The sequence below is a fragment of the Palaemon carinicauda genome, chromosome 33 (genome assembly GCF_036898095.1).
Source record: "Palaemon carinicauda isolate YSFRI2023 chromosome 33, ASM3689809v2, whole genome shotgun sequence".
NCBI lineage: Eukaryota > Metazoa > Arthropoda > Malacostraca > Decapoda > Palaemonidae > Palaemon > Palaemon carinicauda.
Genome location: NC_090757.1, coordinates 64,003,139 through 64,023,923, shown reverse-complemented (window position 1 = coordinate 64,023,923; position 20,785 = coordinate 64,003,139). Strand labels below are relative to the sequence as shown.

Sequence of the window (20,785 nt, the reverse complement as noted above, 5' to 3'; positions counted from 1 at the left end):
CTGCGCGCCCACACGCATTCTGTCCAATGTTCGCCCGCGCGCGAACCAACGGTATTCCATCGCACGGACGGACGGTGTTCCGTCGCGCGTACCAACGGTGTTCCATCGCTCGAACCTACAGTGTTTCTTCGGACGAACGTCGGCCTAATTCTTGCAGTATCCATTGCTCGTCTATGGGTTATCGCTCGCCGACCACCAGCTCTCGCCCTTCCTACTACGCTCGCCCTCCTTCTGCGCTCCTTCGCTCACCTTCGTTTGTGTTCCTGCATGACCGCGCATGGGCGCTTCCACGTTCGCCCACACGCAAATCTTTGAATTACCATCGCGCGAGCTCCAGGGCGATTGCCACCACGATTCCCATTGGGGTTTTCGCAGCATGGCCAGCCTGGCGAGTTCTTCTGGAGCGTATTTCCAGAACACGGCCTCACCCCGTAAACGCAGAGCATGACACTTGCAGACTAGGAGGAAACTTCAGGGAGGTCTGAGCAACACTCCTCTTTCCAGAACCTGGGTTAGCCCTTCCCTGTCATTCCCTGGAGGATTTTTGGCGGGGGGCTTTCCGTTCGAGATTTCTCCATCGGCCAAGGGGTAACTGCTTACCCCTTCCTCTGGGGGCTTACCAGGTCCTTTCCCTCCTCGGTTACGGCCCGAGGTTTGGTTCAAGGAAACTACAGGAAGATCATGGGTACTTTCCTCCTCTCGGGCTCAGGCACCTTGGCCTTTCGTCGTTAAGTATCTAACTTGCGGACAAGCTCGATGTTGTACCATCTGGACGCGCTGACTGAGGGCTTCCTTCGGGTGTCTCATCTGTGGAGGTCGACAACCTCAGGCACCCTTCCATCCTTGAGAAGAGTTTGTTTGTGCCCAAGGACAGAGACTTAGACAGCGGCTGTTCGGAGGAAATCGACTTCCGTTTTCACTCCTCCAAGGTGCTTTCTTTCAGACTCTGCAGGGCTCCAGCGCCCTTTTCTTTCAACCACGTCGGCCTAAGTTATCGGCTACGACAACTGGGACATGGTGTCCAATTGCAGTTTCCTCCTGTCAGGAACAGATGGCACGGGAGGCTCTCCCAGGGGGGCATAGTCCTAAAAGGAGCGGCAGAGTTCACGAACTCTAGGATTGCAGGCTTTTCGCTGGGAGGATGCTTAAGGTTACTCATCCGGATGACAGCTTCCCGATGCCCATTCCCGCACAATCTGTGATCAGCCAAGGATATCGCGCCTGCCGTCTCTGTCAGCGAATTCAGTGTCTCTGAACCTCTATGCCATAGCGTCAGCAAGAGTTGCCCGGTTGGGCAGAATGATCCATACCTTAGGCGAAGGTCTTCCATAGGATCATCGACGGCTTCACCCCCGGCCTCTTCAGTCGATCCTTTCTTGTAAGGAAGGATCTGAGAGGGGAGTTCCGTAGTCGACCTCTCAGCCCTGATCAAGTTTGTCGAACAAACTTCGGCCAGCGTAGAACAGCAGAATCGATCAGACTGGTAACGAGGCGACAGGACTCCTTAAACCCTGGATCGGAAGGACGGGTACTTTCAGTTTCCATTCCATCCATCTTCCAGGGAGCTCGTCGAATTCAGCCTAAACTGCAAGTATTCCTGCTTATGATGCAGTGTGGCTATCCCGCCGTGGCATAGCAGGTTTTTTTCCCCAGAGAACTCTCCCTGCTTTCCTCATGGCCTGCTTTTTGGAGGGCTGGTCAACTCCGGTAGGCTCGGGTTCGACCTTCTTCAGCGCCGGGACAAGCTTCCGGATGCTTACCATGAGTGTGGGTTCATGGTATTTTGCTTGGAGCCTTCTCTTCTTCTGCCTCAACATCTGGAGTATCTGGCCATGATATTGAGTCAATGGCCTTACCACGTTGGAAACCCCGCTTCTCGTCCGTCCAGCGAGGTTAAGCAACGTCGGTTCTGGTCGGTACTTGGGTGAGTGACCACCTGGGGACGCCAGATTCTGTTGCCACATCCTCCGAGCCTTCCTTTCAGTTGACTGTGGCAAGACTGAGGAGAGTCGCAGTACCTGTTCTCAGTCAAGCAGAGCTTTCAGCCATACCTTGGAACGTTTCCTAGTTCTCCTTTCCTCATTGACCCGTCTATAGTCCGAACGGTCGCCTCAGGATAAGTTCCATGTGGGGCGGTCCAAGTTCCGGTGGCTTCAGGCAACGTTTAACCGGACTTCCGGGCCCCTATGGGACCAGCAGAACTGTTAGACCTGCAATGGGTGTTGACCTATGGAGCCTCTTGATGGTAGTGGATATTCTCATCCTTTCCCCACATTCTTGATGCTGTTCTCGGACTCGTCAAAGGAGAGGGGGGGGGGGGGGGGGGCATGTTCCGGTCCAGGCCTATGGTCAAGACCTGAAGGATATCCCTCCATCATTCAGGCAGGCTTAGGGGCCGTAGTCTGGCCCCTCTACAGATCCTACAGCTCCTGCCGAGTCGCCCCGTGCGCGTCGACTTCATGATTCTGGCGTGTTCTAACCAGCAGGGGACGCATTTTCACACCTTCACATCTTGCAGTAGAGATACCGGGATGATTGAGATTCTCTCAATACCACCATCGGCTCTCTCATTCCAGGCAGGGGAATGTTCTCTCCGACTATCCGAGCAGAGCCTCGTAGAGAGAGTGTACCTGGGGGTCTTTGACCTTGAGTAACCAGCAAGTCCTGGTCTGGGGGACCTGATCGCGTCAGCTTGGAACCTCAAGCTTCCGCTGTTCTTCCCCCCAGTCTCAGACCCCGAGACTCTGGCAAGATGCATTCCGGTGATGGTGGGACAACTTCGACGCCTACGTCTTCCCTCCTTTTTGTCTGTGGACAATGGGTCTCAACAAGACCAGGTTGTCTGTCAATCTTTCAATGGGAGAGCTCCACTGGGACTATGCGCAGAACGGTTTCTGGACCCTCTGCTTCCCCTGACGGAACTCCCGGGAGAGCTTCTCCCACGGCGCAGACTACTCAAACAACCACACTGCGACATCTCTCCCGAACCGGGGCGTCGCTTCGGCTTCATGCCTGGAGACACTACGCCTCCTCCTCAAGAAGAGACAACCCGCTACAGTCGCGGTACGGAGGTCGCGTCATCTGCGATAGTCATCCGCAGGGGTCTTCCAGGCGAAGTGGAGAGTCTTCGGTGGTTGGTGCCGTGGGAGATATACCTCTTCCCTTGAGGCCTCTTCTCCAGCAATAACGGTCTTATTGCCTTTCGGCGGGAGGAAACTCCTTTCCGCTCTCGGCAATGTAGCCTGTCGCTCAGCCTTTCCCTGACCTTCAGGCTTAAAGTAATAACTTTTTCCTGCCCGCTGGATCTTTCCTCGCTCATGCGAAGCTACGATCGTCCCTGCCCTAGTCGGAGGAAGACCTCCAACTTGGAGCATGGCTCGGACTTTTAGTCCTTTAAGAGATCTTCTCAAGACCCTTTACGACAGGCCTCGGATTGTATTCCGCCTTGGGTCTCCTGCTCACTCTGGCCACGGCCAGTGTGTAAGCAATCTTCTTGGTCTCGTACGACTCCCCCTTTCTAATGAAGAGGGGAAGGCAACATTCAGGTTCGCTCCTGAGTTGTTGGCTAGACTCAGAATCTGGGGGTCCCGGCCCTTCGGTCCAATTCCTTCAAGATTTCGAGTCTCCATTCTGTATCTGATGTCCCAAGACCTCTTTCTTGCCAGTAAAGGAATCGAGAGGTTAACTTTGGGAACAGCTGCAGTTTGTCCTCAGTTGCAGCCGATTTGGGAGCACAAGGAGGACACGGGGGAGAGTCACCAGTATACCTCTTCAGCCCGGACTCAAGGACATTCATCTCGACCTGTCTCCAGACCCTCCCCCGTCACGTCGCCCTACAGCACGATGTTGGATACATCGCAACATCCCTCGCCTTCGAGTAATACTACTCTGTGATGCAGGTGCTACAAGCTGGAGTCTGGAAGCGTCTAATGACCTTCGCAGCCCGCTTCCTGCAGGGCGTGACCCACAGGAGTCTCGATACGTTTTCTATCGCTCTGTGGTGGCTACACAACAGCTGGTCTAACCTCAGGCTCCTTTTTGGACAGGTAGCAGAAGGTTGAGGGTATTGTTATCAGGTTTTAGTCTGCATGAACGAAAGAAGTATGTCTGGCCCTTATTTCTTTCTTCATCATCCCCTCTACGGGGAGGCAGCATCCTGGTCTCTGCATAGCTGACCTCGAACCTCTGCAGGTAAACCATGCTTCCTTGTGTTCCGAGTATTGAGTCAATACTGTCGCGTCCCCCATACCCTGACGAGGTGGTATTGGGAACGTCCTAACCCAGAGTTCCTTCTGGAACTCCAGGTCAACTGCCTAGGACGGGTCACACTTCTTCCTTCACACACAAGCTTATGTAGGCCACACGGTTGCTTGCGGAGCAAGGAACTTGTGAGTTGCAGGGACTCCTTTTCTCGAGTGCGACTCACTCGGATTCTGAGTCCCCGGGTAAAGCCAAAGCCAGTATGGCTGGGGACTTTCCACCCTACCTAATGGGTAAGTCACCCAATGTAAATAGCGTGGTTTGTATTTCGGTTACGGAACAAATGACAAATTCGAAGATAATTTGTATTTTTCCTAACCATACAAACCTTAGCTATTTACACATATTTGCCCGCCAGCCCTGTCCCCCAAGACAAGTCCTACCTCTAAGTGAAATTGAGCATTCATCTGTGTGTGAGGGGGGGGAGGGGTAGCTAGCTACCACTCCCCTACCCCCCTGCTAACTAGCGCGGGGGTAATACACCCTCGTTAAATTCTAATGGCTCGCCATTTCAGCTGCGCTAAAAGGTAAACCCAATGTAAATAGCTAAGGTTTGTATGGTTAGGAAAAATACAAATTATCTTCGAATTTGTCATATTTTAGCTTTTATCGTTATAATTGAATATTCTTTTATTTTTTTTATATGTAATAAATTATATCGGCATCAATGACTCTAGATTTCAGGATGCCAGTAAACTTTAAATCAACCAATCAATCAGTCTCTGGCAAGGTGCATTCCAACAACGGTGGGATAACATCAGTGTGTACGCATTTCCACCATTTTCTATGATAAGAGTCCTCAACGAGGTCAGAATAAGCGAGAACTTGTCAATGACACTGATAGCTCTTTGCTGACATGATGCCGAGCAGAATGGTTTCCCATGATGCAGATCAGAGTGGTTCCCGAAGCTTTTGCAGTTCTTGACAGCTCCCGAGGGAACTTCCTCAATGACAGAAGCTACTCAAACAACCACATGCAAACATCTTTCACAAATCTGTAGCTTCACGTCGGCTTTATGTCTGGAGACTGTCCAGCACCTCCTCACTCTGAGAGGATTTTTGCAACAAGTGCGGATAGGATGGTTGGACACCTCAAACACTTTTCAGTGTCAGTCGACCAGGCTTATGAGATTGTCTTCTGTGGTTGGTGTTGTGGAAGGTATCACTACCCTCTATGCCAATATTCCAAAAATAGCAGAGTTTCTTGATTACCTTCGGGAAGAAATGCTCCTCTTGGTTTCGGCAGTCGAACGCTACCTTTCAGCCTTGAGTCTCACCTTCAAACTGAAGGGAGTAGATATTTCCTCTTCAGAATTTTCTCTTCTCATACAAAGTTCTGAGATTACCTGCCCCAAGTCAGAAGTTAGACCTCTTTCAGGGAACATTGTTTGAATCCTTCAGTTCTGAAGGGTGGTCCCTATGAACCATTACACCCGGCAACAGAATGTCACCTTACTGTGAAGACGATGTTCCTACTCGCTTTGGGTTCGGCCAAGGAGTTAATGAACTGCATGGTATATCGTATGACATTTCCCATTCAAGGGTATGGGGAGAGGTAATTCTCAGCTTTGTCCCTGAGTTTATTGCCAAGACTCAAAATCCAAGTATAGCGGATCCTAGATTAGGGCCTTTTAGGATTGGGAGTCTTCATTCTGTAACCGATGATTCAGACCAACTGGTACTTTGTCCAGTGAGGACTCTGAGATGTTACCTCAAAAGAACGGCTGCAGTTCGCGCCCTTGTGTTGGCACTCTTTGTCAGCACGGGGAAGGTCAACAGGAGGGTCACAGAAAACACCATTTCTTCATGGATCCTCATGGTCATTGATCTTGTAATTAACACTGATCATCCTCCACCATGAGAACCCAGAGTTCATGACGTCAGGGGCATTGCAACGTCCCTGGGGTTCAAAATGATATACACAGTGATGCAGGTATTGCAAGCTGCCGTGTGGAAGCGTCAGATGACCTTCACTACCTGCATGACGTGACCCATAGGAGCATGGGAAATATTTCCATTGGTCCTGTGGTGGCTGCACAATAAGTAGTCTAAACACCTCAAGCTCCTTGATGGACAAATACAGTAGTAGAGGGCTGAGGTTACCTGGATTAGTCTAGGGTGAATAAGAATGACTGGCTTCTTTCTTCCCTTCATCTTCCCCTCCCTTCCCTTGAGGAATCAGCACTAGGGTCCTCGGCACAACAGACCTTACCTTTCTTCAGGTAAGAACCATTTCCCTTGTGTAACCTAGTATAGAAATAATTTTTGTTGTGTCACCAATACCTCTAGTGAGGTGAGATTTTGTAAGATCTATATACTTTGATTCCCATAACTCGGAGAGCCCATACCTAGACCAGTCACATTGCTAGTGTCACAAATACTCAGCTTGCGGAGGTTGCTAGTACAATTTTAGCGAGGTGCAGGCTTCCTACCATTTATGATCTATATTGTAATAAATCCTTAATATATAGCTCCAGGTTTGTGTGCGTTAGGAAAAATGCAATTGTTCCAACACGAGAGTACTTACCTAGAACTACTTTCTTAGGAGTTACTGGTAACTTCCCAACCGACCAGAATTTTGTGTAGTTTACCCTATTACCATTTTCTATGGGTGACCTCAGGCGGAGTGATACGCGCCCTGAGGCGACCCGGGGTCAGAGAGCGTGCTAGATTAGGTCGTGCTCCTCAGTAAGTTTCTGGTCGCGACGTGATTCACATCCCGCCGCGCTTTCTCTTACCCAGTGCGACCCTTTGTGTCCCTGACCCTTTGTGTTTACCACGTGGTTCCTGTGCCCGTATCTTTACCCCTTTCCCTTGTGTCCTTGTGTCTCTTGGTGTTAGTGTTTTTATTATGGAGCATCCACGCCGTTGCCCTGGGCCTGTGGCCGGTAAGTCTTGTGGGGCTTTCCTTTCGAAGCCCGAGGTTGATCCACACTCGCGTTTTCGTCATGTAGTGGCAAAGTATGCTCCCCTACCACCACGTGTTCGGAGTGCGAGTCTTTGGGGCGAGATTCAGTGGGTCCTTTATGGGACTAAGAAGAAGAAGTCGGCCAAGAGATCGCCCAAGAAAGCTACCGCGTCCTCTGCTTTGGTGTCCCCGGATGCCTCGTCGGAACGTGGTTCCCTTCCATCTTCCCCTACCCAGGGTAGGGGTCGAGGTAATTCCGTTGCGGGGAAGCAGCCCATTGTCCTTCCCCAAGAGTCTGAATTACCTCTGGGGGAAGTTTCTGAGGTATTACAGGCATGTGTGGGGCCTGAGGGAAGTGCGGTAGAGTGTGTGGGAGACGAGGTCCTGGTGCCCGCAGGGCCCGTCTCTACCGAAGACCCGATGTGGGAGAAGTCAGGTCACCCTTCAGACTAGAAGAGGAGTTTGATCATTGGATCGGCCGCAAGAACGTTATTCGGACCCCCCCAGCGCCCGCGGCGACTCTTCCGCCCGTCTTCATGCAGCCTGCGGAAACAGAGGTTCGGCATGGAGTAACCCCCGCGGAGTTGGACGCCTCAGGTGATTCGGCTGATTCCCTTTCCTCCTCCTCGTCTTCCTCGTCCGTGGATTCATCTTCAGAGGACGATTCCAGGTCTGCGAGGAGGAAGTGCGAGAGGTCCAGGAAGAAGAAGAAGTTCCGCACCCGTTCAAAGAAGAAGGAGTCCAGACCTTCTAAGAAGAAAGCGAAGAGGAGTAAGTCCAAAGATTGGGTGAGGATCACGGTGCCCCGGAGCGAGCTGTTTAAGGTCACCACAGCCGCGGCCGCTTCCGGGTGGCTCCCTAGAGCCTCGTCCTCACCGTCTCTCCCCTCCTGCTCCTCCTACGGACAAGAACCTCACCGAGGGAGGCCTTTCCTAGCTCCCCGTGAGCTGCCGAAGTTGTCGAAGGCCTCTGCGGCCCCTACTCTGCGGAGGGAGGCGCTCCGTCAAGTGGAAGTCGTTACGCCAGCCGCGGGCTCCTTGGCTGACTTCATTAAGCTCCAAGGGCGCCCTTCGGCCAGGAATATTCCCACAGATACGAGGATGCCCGCAGGGCAAGGTAATCCCATGACGGATACCTTTGCCTCTGCAGGTCCGCCCGTGACACGGGCAGTCCCATCCAACGTTGCTCTCCCTACCGTCACCGATGATACTCGTGAGGAAGGACGGGTGACGGAGGCCCTGGTGGAAGGAGGGGAGTGCTCGTCCGATGACATCTCCTCCTACCACAAAGTGTTGGCCCTCATACGACGGCACCATGGGCTGGATGAACCGATGCCCACCACTGAACAAGCCTGGCTCTCTGGACTTAGCAGGTTGGTGGAGAATTCGGTTCAACAAAGGCTTTCCTTAGCTCTGCCCTTAGCTCCTGACGTAAGGCTGGGTATGGAGCATATTGATAAGTTCCTGGACGGCCTAGCAGACGCCCCTAGGAGTCAAAGTGCCTCGAAGCTGCTGCCGGGACTGAAGGCGCAGAAGAGGTTTTACATACCGGAAGGTCGTCAGGGAGGACCCCGCGTGACGGAGACAGCCATTACCTCATTGAACCAGGGTGCCGCTGAAGACAGAGCGTCCATGGCCCGTGTGTTTTTCCCGTCGGAGACCTCCATGATGGAGGACATGGCCCAGGACCTAGTCTACGTGTCCTCCTGGTTGGGCTGGTGGGCCTGCACGTTAGTTGGCTTTCACGCCTCTCATGATTTGTCCCTGCCTGAAAATCAAACCTTACTGAGAGAACTAATTAGCTCAGGGGGCAAAGGCCCTAAAATATTTATCATATCAATCTCTCTCCCAGGCTACCAATTGGGTCCTGAGGAAGAGAGACACTATTCTGAGCAAACTTGTGAGAAAACTCCCGGACCGAGAAGCAAGGAAATTGAGAAACTCCTCAATCTGGGATGAGGCTATCTTCCCCCTTAAGGTGGTAGACGAGACGATGGAACGGGTGAGGAAGATGAAGGACATGGGAGACCATAGACCTCCCCCTATGAGGCGCCCACCTCCCAGGAGGCCCTCCGTGGACGGCCCTCACACTTCCCGTTCCTCTCCTGCTCAACCTAGAGGAGAGCCACTTGCGGCTCCCTGGCAGCAGTCAACTCAGCCCCCCCGTAGAGGTGCCACGGCACCCCAGTCTAACTTTAGACCGTCCTACGGGAATGCAAGAAGAGGTCGGTCCGGCCGCTCCTCCAGAAGGAGATAGGAGGCGAGGCCCCATACCCCTACTGGAGCCTCAGGTGGGGGGATGCCTCAGACACTCTTGGCAAGCATGGCGGGATTACGGTACGGATCCCCGGACGGTGACAATCCTGAGGGAAGGTTACAGACTACCCTTCTTAGCGTAACCTCCCCCGCTTATTCCAGCCCTTCAATCGGAGTGGCTGATTCCCAAGGACCCCTTGAAACGGGCTGCTCTACAGGAACAAGTGTCGTCCATGATCTCCAAGGGAGCGTTGGAACTAGTCAAAGAGCCCGGCTCGGGGTTCTACAGCAGGCTCTTCCTAGTGGAAAAGGCGACAGGGGGATGGAGACCAGTAATAGACCTGTCGGCCCTCAACAAGTTTGTGGCAGAAACCGAGTTCAAGATGGACACTGCCAAGACAGTGTTGACCGCCTTGAGGGAAGGGGACTTCATGATATCCCTGGACCTTAAGGATGCCTACTTCCAAATCCTCGTCCATCCCTCCACCAGGAAGTTCCTCAGGATAAAGTGGGATTCCCGAGTGCTACAATTCAAGACCCTTTGCTTCGGGCTGTCGACGGCTCCTCAAGTGTTTACAAGAGTCTTCACGACAGTCTCTGTATGGGCTCACGAACAGGGCATCCGTCTGATCCGGTACCTGGACGATTGGTTGCTTCTTTCAGCCTCAAAGGAAGAATTGAAGGAACATGGCGGGAAGTTACTTCGTCTCTGCGAGCAGTTGGGTATCACGGTCAACGTAGCGAAGTCTCAGCTGATCCCCTCCTCCAGGATGACCTACTTGGGGATGGTCTTGGACACCCAGCTAGTGAGAGCATTCCCTTCGTTGGAGAACCTAGAGTGTGTTCTGCAACCCTTTCTGTTGGACCTTCGCAGGAGGGCCAAGGATTGGCAGAGGTTGTTGGGCCACCTATTGTCTATATTTTATAGCGGTGCATATTTGCACCCACTCACAGGGATACCCTTTTAGCTCGGAAAGGTTCCTGATACCTGATTGGTCAGAAGTATTTTTGTCCGAACACCTTCATTGTTCTCGAATAATTACCAAGTAATGTGAATCGAAACTTATTTATTAACCTATATTTCTCCATCAGATAGATCTTTTGTCAATTAACAATGTGAAAGAATAAATATATTATAAAGAATCGTCTTGGTAAGTCTAAATTTAATAACACAATCCGCCGAAGTCAACGACAGCAGCTTGTTTTCGGATGCACGCTTTGTAATTTTGTAATTTTTCACATATTTTAACGCAAATTGGGATAAATTACACTCAGCATAAGTTAAACATGTTATTATAAACTTTTTTTGAATAGGCCTACCAAAATTTGCCAAAATCATGGAATTAATAAAACCCGATATTTGTGAAAACTTATGGGGAGGTAAAAGAACAGCCTGTAGCGGCCTGGTGGGAAAACGATCCCTTCTGACTTGTAGATGAAGTTTTTTTTTCTTTCGTAATATAGTTCGGCCTATTCCTTTCAGTTTAAATAGTCTTGCATTGTTTCTCTTCGTATTATTTTGCTTAGTATTTTCCCACATTCCTGTTCCTCACATAATAATCCCTTCTTTCATATAGGCCTATGTGATATCCGCACTACGATTTATGTTTTGTACCTTACGTCAGTAAGCATGTAAATAATAATAACAACATAAATTTTATGCTGTGTAGAAAGTATAACCTATTCTGTAAACCTGAAATTAAGCATAGTATTATTTCTTTATTCCCGCCTCTACACTATTTTAATGAGACTAGCACGCGCTTCCCTTCAAGCCATCACTTTCGACAGAGGATAAGAAATAAGGAATCGTAGTGCAGATATCCCATTTATGAAAGACGTGATATCGGGAAAATAGATAGATATTAGGTGAGAAACAAGAATGTGGGAAAATAATAAGCAAAATAATACGAAGAGAGACAATGCAAGACTATTTAAACTGAAAGGAATAGGCCGAACTATATTACGAAAGAAAAAAATAACTGCGTCTACAAGTCAGAAGGGATTGTTTTCCTGCCAGGCCGCTATAGGCTATTCTTTTACCTCCCCATAAGTTTTCACAAATATCGGGTTTTATTAATTCCACGATTTTGGTAAATTCTGGTATTCAAAAAAAGTTTATAATAACATGTTTAACTTATGCTGAGTGTAATTTATCCCAATTTGCGTTAAAATATGTGAAAAATTACAAAATTACAAAGCGTGCATCCGAAAACAAGCTGCTGTCGTTGACTTCGGCGGATTGTTATTGAATTTAGACTTACCAAGACGATTCTTTATAATATATTTATTCTCTCACATTGTTAATTGACAAAAGATATATCTGATGGAGAAATATAGGTTAATAAATAAGTTTCGATTCACATTACTTGGTAATTATTCGAGAACAATGAAGGTGTTCGGACAAAAATACTTCCGACCAACCAGGTATCAGGAACCTTTCCGAACTAAAAGGGCACCCCTGTGAGTGGGTGCAAATATGCACCGCTATAAAAAATAGACTATAGTGTCCTTGGAAAAGTTAGTGCCACAAGGGAGACTCAAACTTCGAGCAGTGCAGTGGAACCTGAAAGAGCATTGGTCCCAGGGGAGAAACCCCCACAAACTGGTTCCGGTCTCCCCAGAAGCGAAGGTAGCCTTGCAGTGGTGGTACGACAGGAGGAACACCGAGCTGGGGATGCCCTTCGCCCCTGACCCTCCGGAAGTCCTATTGTTTACGGATGCGTCGAAGGAAGGTTGGGGCGCTCACCTACTCGACCAATCGACAAAGGGAAAATGGTCGAGCGAAGAAGCAAAGCACCACATAAACGTGCTAGAGATGATGGCTGTACAAAGTTTCACACTCAAAAGGGTGGCGGGAGGCCTCCTTTCGGTTCGTCCCTAACTTTGTGGCCAAAATGCAGAACCCAGCCTGTTGGGATCCTCGGTTCGAGGGCTTTTCGGTCCCAGCGATCCCTAGGTCAGACAACCCTAAAGACTTACTCTTATGCCCTGTCAGAGCAGTAAGAAAATACCTTGAAAGGACCTCCAGGCTTCGACCGTAGATCAAGAGCTTATTCGTCTCAACTGGTCAGGTGAAGAAACCAGTCTCTAAGAACTCAATCTCCTTTTGGTTGCGACAAGTAATCAAGAGAGCTAACGAGGTTTCGGGAATCCCTCTTCCAGGTAGACCAAGGCCTCATGATATTAGGGGTCTAGGCACCTCCCTGGCATTTGAGAAGAACATGGCCGTAGGCTAGATTCTGAAAGCGGGTACCTGGTCCAGACAGTCCACTTTCACGGAACATTATCTGAAGGACTGCTCTAGGAAATCCTGGGACGGGTTCAACCTTGGCCCAGTCATATCAGCCCTGCAAAAGATTTAAAGGTCATGGCCCCAGGGAAACCGGGGTGGTAAGCCATGAGACACAAGTTCATCCCTTACCTTTCCCCCCTATCATCCTTTCCCTTACCCTTAATCCCCAACGTGGGTGTGAATCAAGAGGCCCTGGCGGCCAGGATATACGTCTTTGACAAGAAATACGTCTCAGAAGTAATGGTTCAGAGGTAAGCCACTTAGACACTAAGTTAGTTTTTTGGGTAGTTCCCCCTATTTTCATTCAGCCTTTAGTAGGGGTCATCGGAACCTAGTTCCCCTTCGAGGTGCCCCCTTTTTCGCCCGATCGTGCTCCTAAACCGTCAGACCCTAGTCCCTGCAGGACACTCCCTCCTCCTAAAGTTTAAGTCTCCTAAGAAAGTAGTTCTAGGTAAGTACTCTGTGTTGGAACAAATCACAAATTTTTAAGTAATTTGTATTTTTCCTAACATACTTACCTAGAACTACTTTCGGGTTATGGCCCGCCCATCCTTCCCCGAGGGTCCTGCAGGGTTGAGGAGAACCCTTTTTTTGGCTACGAAACTTACTGAGGAGCACGACCTAATCTAGCACGCTCTCTGACCCAGGGTCGCCTCAGGGCGCGTATCACTCCGCCTGAGGTCACCCATAGAAATTGGGAATAGGGTAAACTACACAAAATTCTGGTCGGTTGGGAAGAGTTACCAGTAACTCCTAAGAAAGTAGTTCTAGGTAAGTATGTTGGGAAAAATACAAATTACTTAAAAATTTGTGATATTACTTCCAAATTTATCTCACAATTATGGTGTTAGGTTGGAAAATTCACATTGTATGTAAAAATGTTTTTATTCCTCAAAAGTCAGGTAGGTTAAATCCCAGAAATGCAATGAACAACTTTAGTAATTATCATTATCATTATTACTTGCTAAACTACAACCCTAGTTGGAAAAGCAGGATGCTGTAAGCACAAGGGCTCCAACAGGGAAAATAGCTTAGTGAGGAAAGGAAACAAACTACAAGAGAAGTTTAAGAACAAGAACATTAAAATGAATTATTCATATAATGTGCATGATTTAGCATGTGTGTTTATTAGACTGCTGATTTTCCTACCACTCTGCTCCTTATTTCTGTAATTTCATTGGTTATGTATATTATTTTATAGGTATACGGGAGACATAAGTGATGAAGCTAGTCTAAAAGCAGCTGTTGAAGGAAGCAGTGGAGGTCCAAGAAATATGTCCTACACCAGCCTGGTGGCGTGGGCAACTGCCGAGTTGAAAGTCTTAGATCAGCTGGAAGAGATGGTAAATGCTCCAACATCTCCAGAAGATCACTCTTCATTTTTGATGGAGTTATCATCATTTTTAAAGGAACTTGGTAAGTACAGAATTAATGTTGAATACTTTGTGAGTGATAGAATGGCTAAAACATCTTTGTTCCATAACTGGAATACATAGCAACAATATTTATTGGGGTATTATGAGAGAGAGAGAGAGAGAGAGAGTGTGTGTGTGTGTAGGCTTCTTCAGTTGACTCTTTCTTCTGAAAAAGGGGTCTGGAGGCTGGAGACCAGTTATCGACCTCTCGGTTCTGAACAAGTTTGTCAAACAGACTTCGTTCAGTATGGAGACGGCAGACACGGTCAGACAATCTGTAAGACCACAGGACTTCATGTGCACACACTACCCAAAGGACGCATACTTCTAGATCCCAATCCATCCGTCTTTAAGGAAGTATCTAAGATTCAGCCTAGACAACAGGAAATACCAGTTCAGGGTACAGTGCTTCGGTCTTTCCACGGCATCCCCAGTCTTCACCAGAGTGTTGGCGTCAATGACCTTAGATGTCAGGATGTCTGAAAACTCTAAATCAGTCAATCACCAGAGTGTTCGCCCTAGTATTATCTTGGTCTCACAGAGTCGGCATCCGTCTCCTCCATTTTCTGGACGATTGGCTGATCCTAGGAGACTTAGTAGTAACCCTTCTTCAACACCAAGACAAACTTCTGAGGCTTTGCCAAGATCTGGTGCTCAGGGTAAACCTTGAGAAGTCCTCCCTGCTTACCACTTAGAGACTGGTATACCTGGGAATGATTTTAAACACCAATTTTCAATATTTAACTTAGCCGGTGGATATATATGTAGCTAACGTCTCCGACGGTCGGCAGATTCAAAACTCACGGGCGATCACAGTGCTGGGTTGCTGGGTGTACAGTAGCGCCACCACACGGCAGGATACTATCACTTTTCCCAAATTCTCCAGTTCTTCTCTGCCGAGTTGGATGTCAACATTGGTTCCTTGCTCGCGCTAAACCTAAAGGTTTTTCAACAAGTGATGAAGTACTTGTTGATGGTTTTTTGGCTTTCGCTGTGTTGGATATTCTTCGAATACTCTTGAACCCTTTTTTGATTTGCTGTTGCTGAACTTTGCTTGTTTTTTTTATCTCTCTTTGAACATTCCATTATGGCTGACCCTTCTCATGTTTATAGAAAATGTGCCAAAGACTGTAACAGGCCCTTCCAAAGGCTTCCATAGATCCCCACTCTATTTGTGTTAATTGTAGAGGTAAAGCTTGTCAATTAGGGGATCGATGCGAGATGAGTGTGTCATTTTGTCTGAATTTGAGTGGCTAGAGTATGACAAATATACTCGTAAACTCGAGAGAGATAGGGTAAGAAGAAGCTCTTCTCGTTCTCAAGAATTTTCCTCTTCCCATGCCCTTGAACCTTTTCCTCCCCCTGTAGTGGTAGTTTCAGAACCCCCTACTTGCACTAACAAACCTTCACTTGAAGATATGATGAAGGCTATTCATGCTTTGGGCGCAAAATTCGAATCGCTGGCTACGGACAGAAACCAGCTTATGTCCGATGTGAAATTTTTAAAAAGTGAAAGTGTTAATGTGAAAAGTGGTAAAAATGTGTTCAGTGTTAATGCGGAGGGTTCGTCTGTTCATACTTGCCGCTCACCCAGTCCGAGACCTCTTTCAAGCTCCCCAACCCTTGGGAGAAGGAATGTCACAAGACCAAAGGGAGCGATAGGTGTAAAGCAACGGACAGACATTCCCTCAAAGGTTGCAGACGTTACTCCTCAAGCACGTCCTTACCATAAGAGAGGCGAGACTAGGTTCTCCTCGTCATCCGATGACGCTTATGTTAGCAAGAAATCCTGGCGTCAGGTTTCAAGACCTCTGAAAAGAAAGTTAGTTCCTTCAGAACAAAGGCAACGTCCTGGCTGTAGTCACTGGAGCAGCCCAGAACGTATTCCTTCATCAGAGGAAGGTTCGCCTATTAAACGTTCTTATTTAAAGTCAAGTTTTGTGGCTCCGGAGGCCCCTTCTAAGAGTCACGATTCCGTTGTGTTATCTGGTCGTTCCAGACGTGACCTGAGTGCTGCTACTCCCGTTTGTGCTGACGTTCATGAACAGACGTTCCCAACGTCACGGTCTGTTCCGAGTGTTACCGATCCTAATTTTAGTGTTTTGCAGGACAAGCAGTCTAAGCTGTCCTCCTTAATGCAGGCTTACGGTCCTGCTCCTGTTCGACAGAAACCTTTACTTGCAGTACGTCACGGTTTTGAAAGCATGAATCAGGTCTTCAACCATCTAAGCGTGAAGCTTTACGTCACGCTGACGTTAACCCAAGTGTTAGCTTTGCTGTTAAGCGAGATTCAGAGCGAAAATCTCGACGTGATGTTGAGCGTCAGTCCTTAAAGTCTAGCCGTGATTTCGAGCTGCAGTCACTGCAGTCACCGCAGTCACGAAAATTATGAATGTTTTTAGAGAAGTTTTTCCGGCTCATTTTGTGACTGCTGCTCCCCGTTCGCTGCCTTCAGAATTTACTTTAGGCATGGCTGCTTCAACCCCTTCTTATACGAAGTTAGTGCTCTCTCTCGATCTTCTAAGAGGGCCATGCGCTTGCTGGGAGACTGGTTGGAAACCAAGAGAAGTCTGGGAAAGTCTTCCTTTGCTTTTCCTCCTTCTATACTAGCTTCTCGTTCGAGCGTCTGGTATGACACGGGAGGTCTCGGCTTGGGAGTGCCTGCCTCTGCCCAGGGAGACTTCTCAAGCCTGGTAGACTCTCCTCGTCGTCTAGCCATGAGACGCTCCAAGATTTTGTGGACTTCTTCAGAGCTTGATCATCTGCTTAAAGGAGTCTTTCGTGCTTTTGAAGTTTTTAATTTTTTGGATTAGTTGTTGGGGGCCTTAATTAAGAAGGTGTCTCCTTCTAACAATGATGCTGCCATCCAGATTATGTCCTGTATGGACAAGGCTATAAGGGACGGTTCTAACGAACTTGCAGCTGTTTTTACTACAGGAGTTTTAAAGAAGAGGGAATCTTTGTGCTCATTCCTTTCTTTGGGAGTTACTCCGTGCCAGAAGTCTGAGCTCCTGTTTGCTCCTTTATCACATGCTCTTTTTCATCAAGATCTTAGCAAAGATATTGCGTCATCTCTTGCGTTGAAGGATACGCATGATTTAGTGGCCAAAACAGCCTGCAAAGTTTTGCCTTCATCTTTTTCCAGTAACAAAACCAAGTTAGATACGCCAGCTTCCAGATTCATTCCTCCCTTTCGTGGCAGAGCCTCCAACAGAGGCACCTCTCGCTCTGACGGAAGACGAGGTAAGAGAAAGGTGTCCAGATCCAGCCGTGGCAGAGTCTGACTGCCCACAGCTTCAGACAGCAGTAGGGACCAGCTTGACGAACTTCTGGCAAGCATGGGAGAGAAGGGGAGCGGACCAATGGTCTGTCCTTTTATTGAAGGAGGGTTACAAAATCCCTTTTGTAAGGAAACCTCTTCTTGTACAAATTCCAATAGACCTCTCTCCCAGGTATCGGGAGGAAGCAAAGAGACAGGCCTTACAACATCAGGTGTGTCTTTTGTTAGAGAAGGGGGCAGTGGTGAAAGTCTTGGTCCATCAATCCCCAGGCTTTTACAACCGTCTCTTCCTGGTTCCGAAGAACACAGGAGGTTGGAGACCAGTGCTAGATGTGAGTGCACTCAACGTGTTCATTTTAAAAACAAAGTTCACGATGGAAACATCCAAATCTGTTCTAGCAGCAGTAAGGGAAGGCGACTGGATGGTCTCTCTCGACCTCCAGGACGCTTACTTCCATATCCCGATCCACCCAACCTTTCAACGTTATCTAAGGTTCATGTACGGGAAAGAAGTGTACCAGTTTCGAGCTCTGTGCTTCGGCCTCAGCCCTGCTCCTCTAATTTTTACAAGGCTCACGCGGAATATAGCGAGCTTCCTGCATTCGTCAGGGATCAGAGCCTCCCTTTATTTAGACGACTGGTTAATCAGGGTGTCGTCATTAAACCGCTGTCTGAAGGATCTCATATGGACATTGGACCTAGCCAAAGAATTAGGTCTTCTTGTGAACAAAGAGAAGTCACAACTGACTCTGTCCCTGACTATTCTTTATTTGGGGATGGAGATACAGAGTTGAGTTTTTCGGGCTTTTCCATCGCCCACAAGGCTAGAGCAAGCCCTGTTAAAAATTCATCAATTTCAGGAGAAGAGCAGTTGTTCTGTAAAGTATGGATGAGCCTCTTGGGAACTCTATCATCACTGGAACAGTTTGTCTCCCTGGGAAGGCTCAACCTTCGCCCTCTCCAGTTTCATCTCAACCAACATTGGAACAAGGAGAAGGGCTTGGAGGCAATTTCCATTCCTCTCTCGAACTCAATCAAGATGTGCCTGATGTGGTGGGACGACAACCTCAGACGTCGGGAGGGTCTCTCACTTGCCCCCAAGAACCCAGACCATGTGTTGTACTCAGACGCTTCGGACTTGGGTTGGGGAGCAACACTGGACAGACTAGAATGCTCAGGTCTTTGGTCCAATGATCAGGAGAGGCTTCATATAAACCACAAGGAGCTTCTGGCAGTCCATCTGGCCTTGAAAAGTTTCGAAAGTCTGATTCGGAACAAGGTGGTGCAGGTGAACTCGGACAATACCACGGCGTTGGCCTAGATCTCAAAGCAAGGAGGGACCCAATCGCACTCCCTTTTCGTCACCGCAAGGATCTCCTAGTTTGGTCAAGGGAAAGAAACATCTCCCTTCTTACGAGATTTGTTCAAGGAGAAAAGAATGTGATAGCGGACTGTCTCAGCAGAAGAGGATGTCATCTCCACGGAGTGTACGCTTCACCAGGATGTGTGTGAGAAACTATGGAGGATTTGGGGTCGACCTACCATAGACCTGTTCACGACATCATTGACAAAGAGGCTTCCTACTTACTGCTCCCCAGTTCCAGATCCAGAGGCAGTCCACATAGACGCGTTCTTACTGGACTGGTCTCACCTGGAAATTTATGCTTTTCCTCCATTCAAGATCCTTCACAAGGTTCTTCAGAAGTTCGCCTCTCACGAAGGGACCAGGTTGGTTGCTCCCCTCTGGCCCTCAAGGGAATGGTTCACCGAGGTACATCACTGGCTGGTGGACATTCCAAGAAGTTTACCATTGCGGATGGATCTCCTTCGTCAACCTCACATAAAAAGATTCCATCAAAGCCTCCCCGCGCTTTGTCTAACTGCCTTCAGACTATCGAAAGACACTCTAGAGCTCGAGGGTTTTCGAAGGAGGCAGCTAGAGCGATTGCGAGGGCAAGGAGATCCTCTGCCATCGGGATCTACCAATCCAGATGGGAGGTATTTAGAGATTGGCGCAAGTCTTCCTCTGTTTCCTCATCCGAGACCACTGTAGCACAGATCGCGGACTTCCTGCTTCATCTTAGAAATAACCGTATCCTTTCTGCCTCGACTATTAAAGGCTACAGAAGCATGTTAGCTGCAGTTTTTAGACACAGAAACATGGATTTGTCTAACAATAGAGATCTTCAAGACCTTCTCAAGTCTTTCGAGACTTCCAAGGAGCATCAAATTATTACTCCAGCTTGGAACTTGGATGTGGTCCTTAAGTTTCTCATGTCTGAGAGATTTGAGCCTCTACACTCAGCCTCCCTCAAAGACCTTACTCTCAAAACTCTCTTTTTAGTGAGCCTTGCTACCGCAAAGAGAGTTAGTGAAGTGCATGGCTTCAGCAAGAATATCGGCTTCTGCTCCAATAAGGCAGTATGCTCTTTACAGCTTGGTTTCTTGGCCAAAAAGGAACGACCATCTCATCCATGGCCTAAATCTTTTGAGATTCCCAACCTGTCGGATGTGGTTGGTGATGAAATTGAAAGTGTCTTGTGCCCTGTAAGAGCTCCAAAATTTTATCTGGACAGAACCAAAACGTTACGAGGTAATTCAGAGGCTTTATGGTGTTCGGTCAAAAAGCCCTCCTTACCAGTGTCGAAAAACGCCTTGTCATATTTTGTTAGACTTTTAATTAGAGAGGCCCACAATCACTTAAGTGAGAATGACCTGAGATTATTGAAAGTTAAAACTCATGAAGTCAGAGCAGTGGCAACATCAGTGGCTTTCAAGCAAAATAGATCCCTTGGAAGATTATGGACGCAACCTTTTGGAGGAGTAAATCTGTGTTCGCTTCACATTATTTAAAGAATGTCCAGACTCTTTATGAGGACTGCTACACGTTGGGACCATTCGTAGCAGCGAGTGCAGTAGTGGGTGAAGGTTCTACCACTATAATCCCAATACCTTTTTTCTTCTCTTGAAACTATTGTTTTTTTGGGTTGTATGTGGAGACTGAGATAGTCTTTCGCAATCTTTTGATTTGGCGGGTGGTCAAACTTGTTTCTTGAGAGCGCCCAGATCAATGGTATTGTTGAGGTCCTTTTATAGGGGTGTTCACCCTAGATATGACAGCTCCTAGAGGTCTTTCAGCCCCCTGAGTGGATCGCTGGGCTTCATAAGGATAGTGGACTAATGAAGCAGAGTATCATCAAAGTCAGCTTCCTTATCAGGTACTAATACTTAAGTTTGTTTTTATTGTCAAAACTCTTGAGCTTATATTCCTACAATGTTTAATGCTGGTCTCTTACCCTCCACCAAGGGTGTGAATCAGCTACATATATATCTACTGGCTAAGTTGAATATTTAAAAATGATATTTTCATATTAA

General features: G+C 48.2%; 1 protein-coding gene across 2 annotated transcripts in view; it reads left to right on the top strand.

The window, feature by feature from the left end:
- Positions 1-20,785, top strand: part of LOC137625973 (protein FAM98A) — a 182,805-nt gene that overhangs the window by 5,561 nt on the left and 156,459 nt on the right. For both annotated transcript variants that reach the window (XM_068357046.1, XM_068357045.1), the window contains exon 2: positions 13,917-14,131. In XM_068357046.1, coding sequence (XP_068213147.1) covers positions 13,917-14,131 — 215 coding nt within the window. The remainder of the gene's footprint in view (positions 1-13,916; positions 14,132-20,785) is intronic.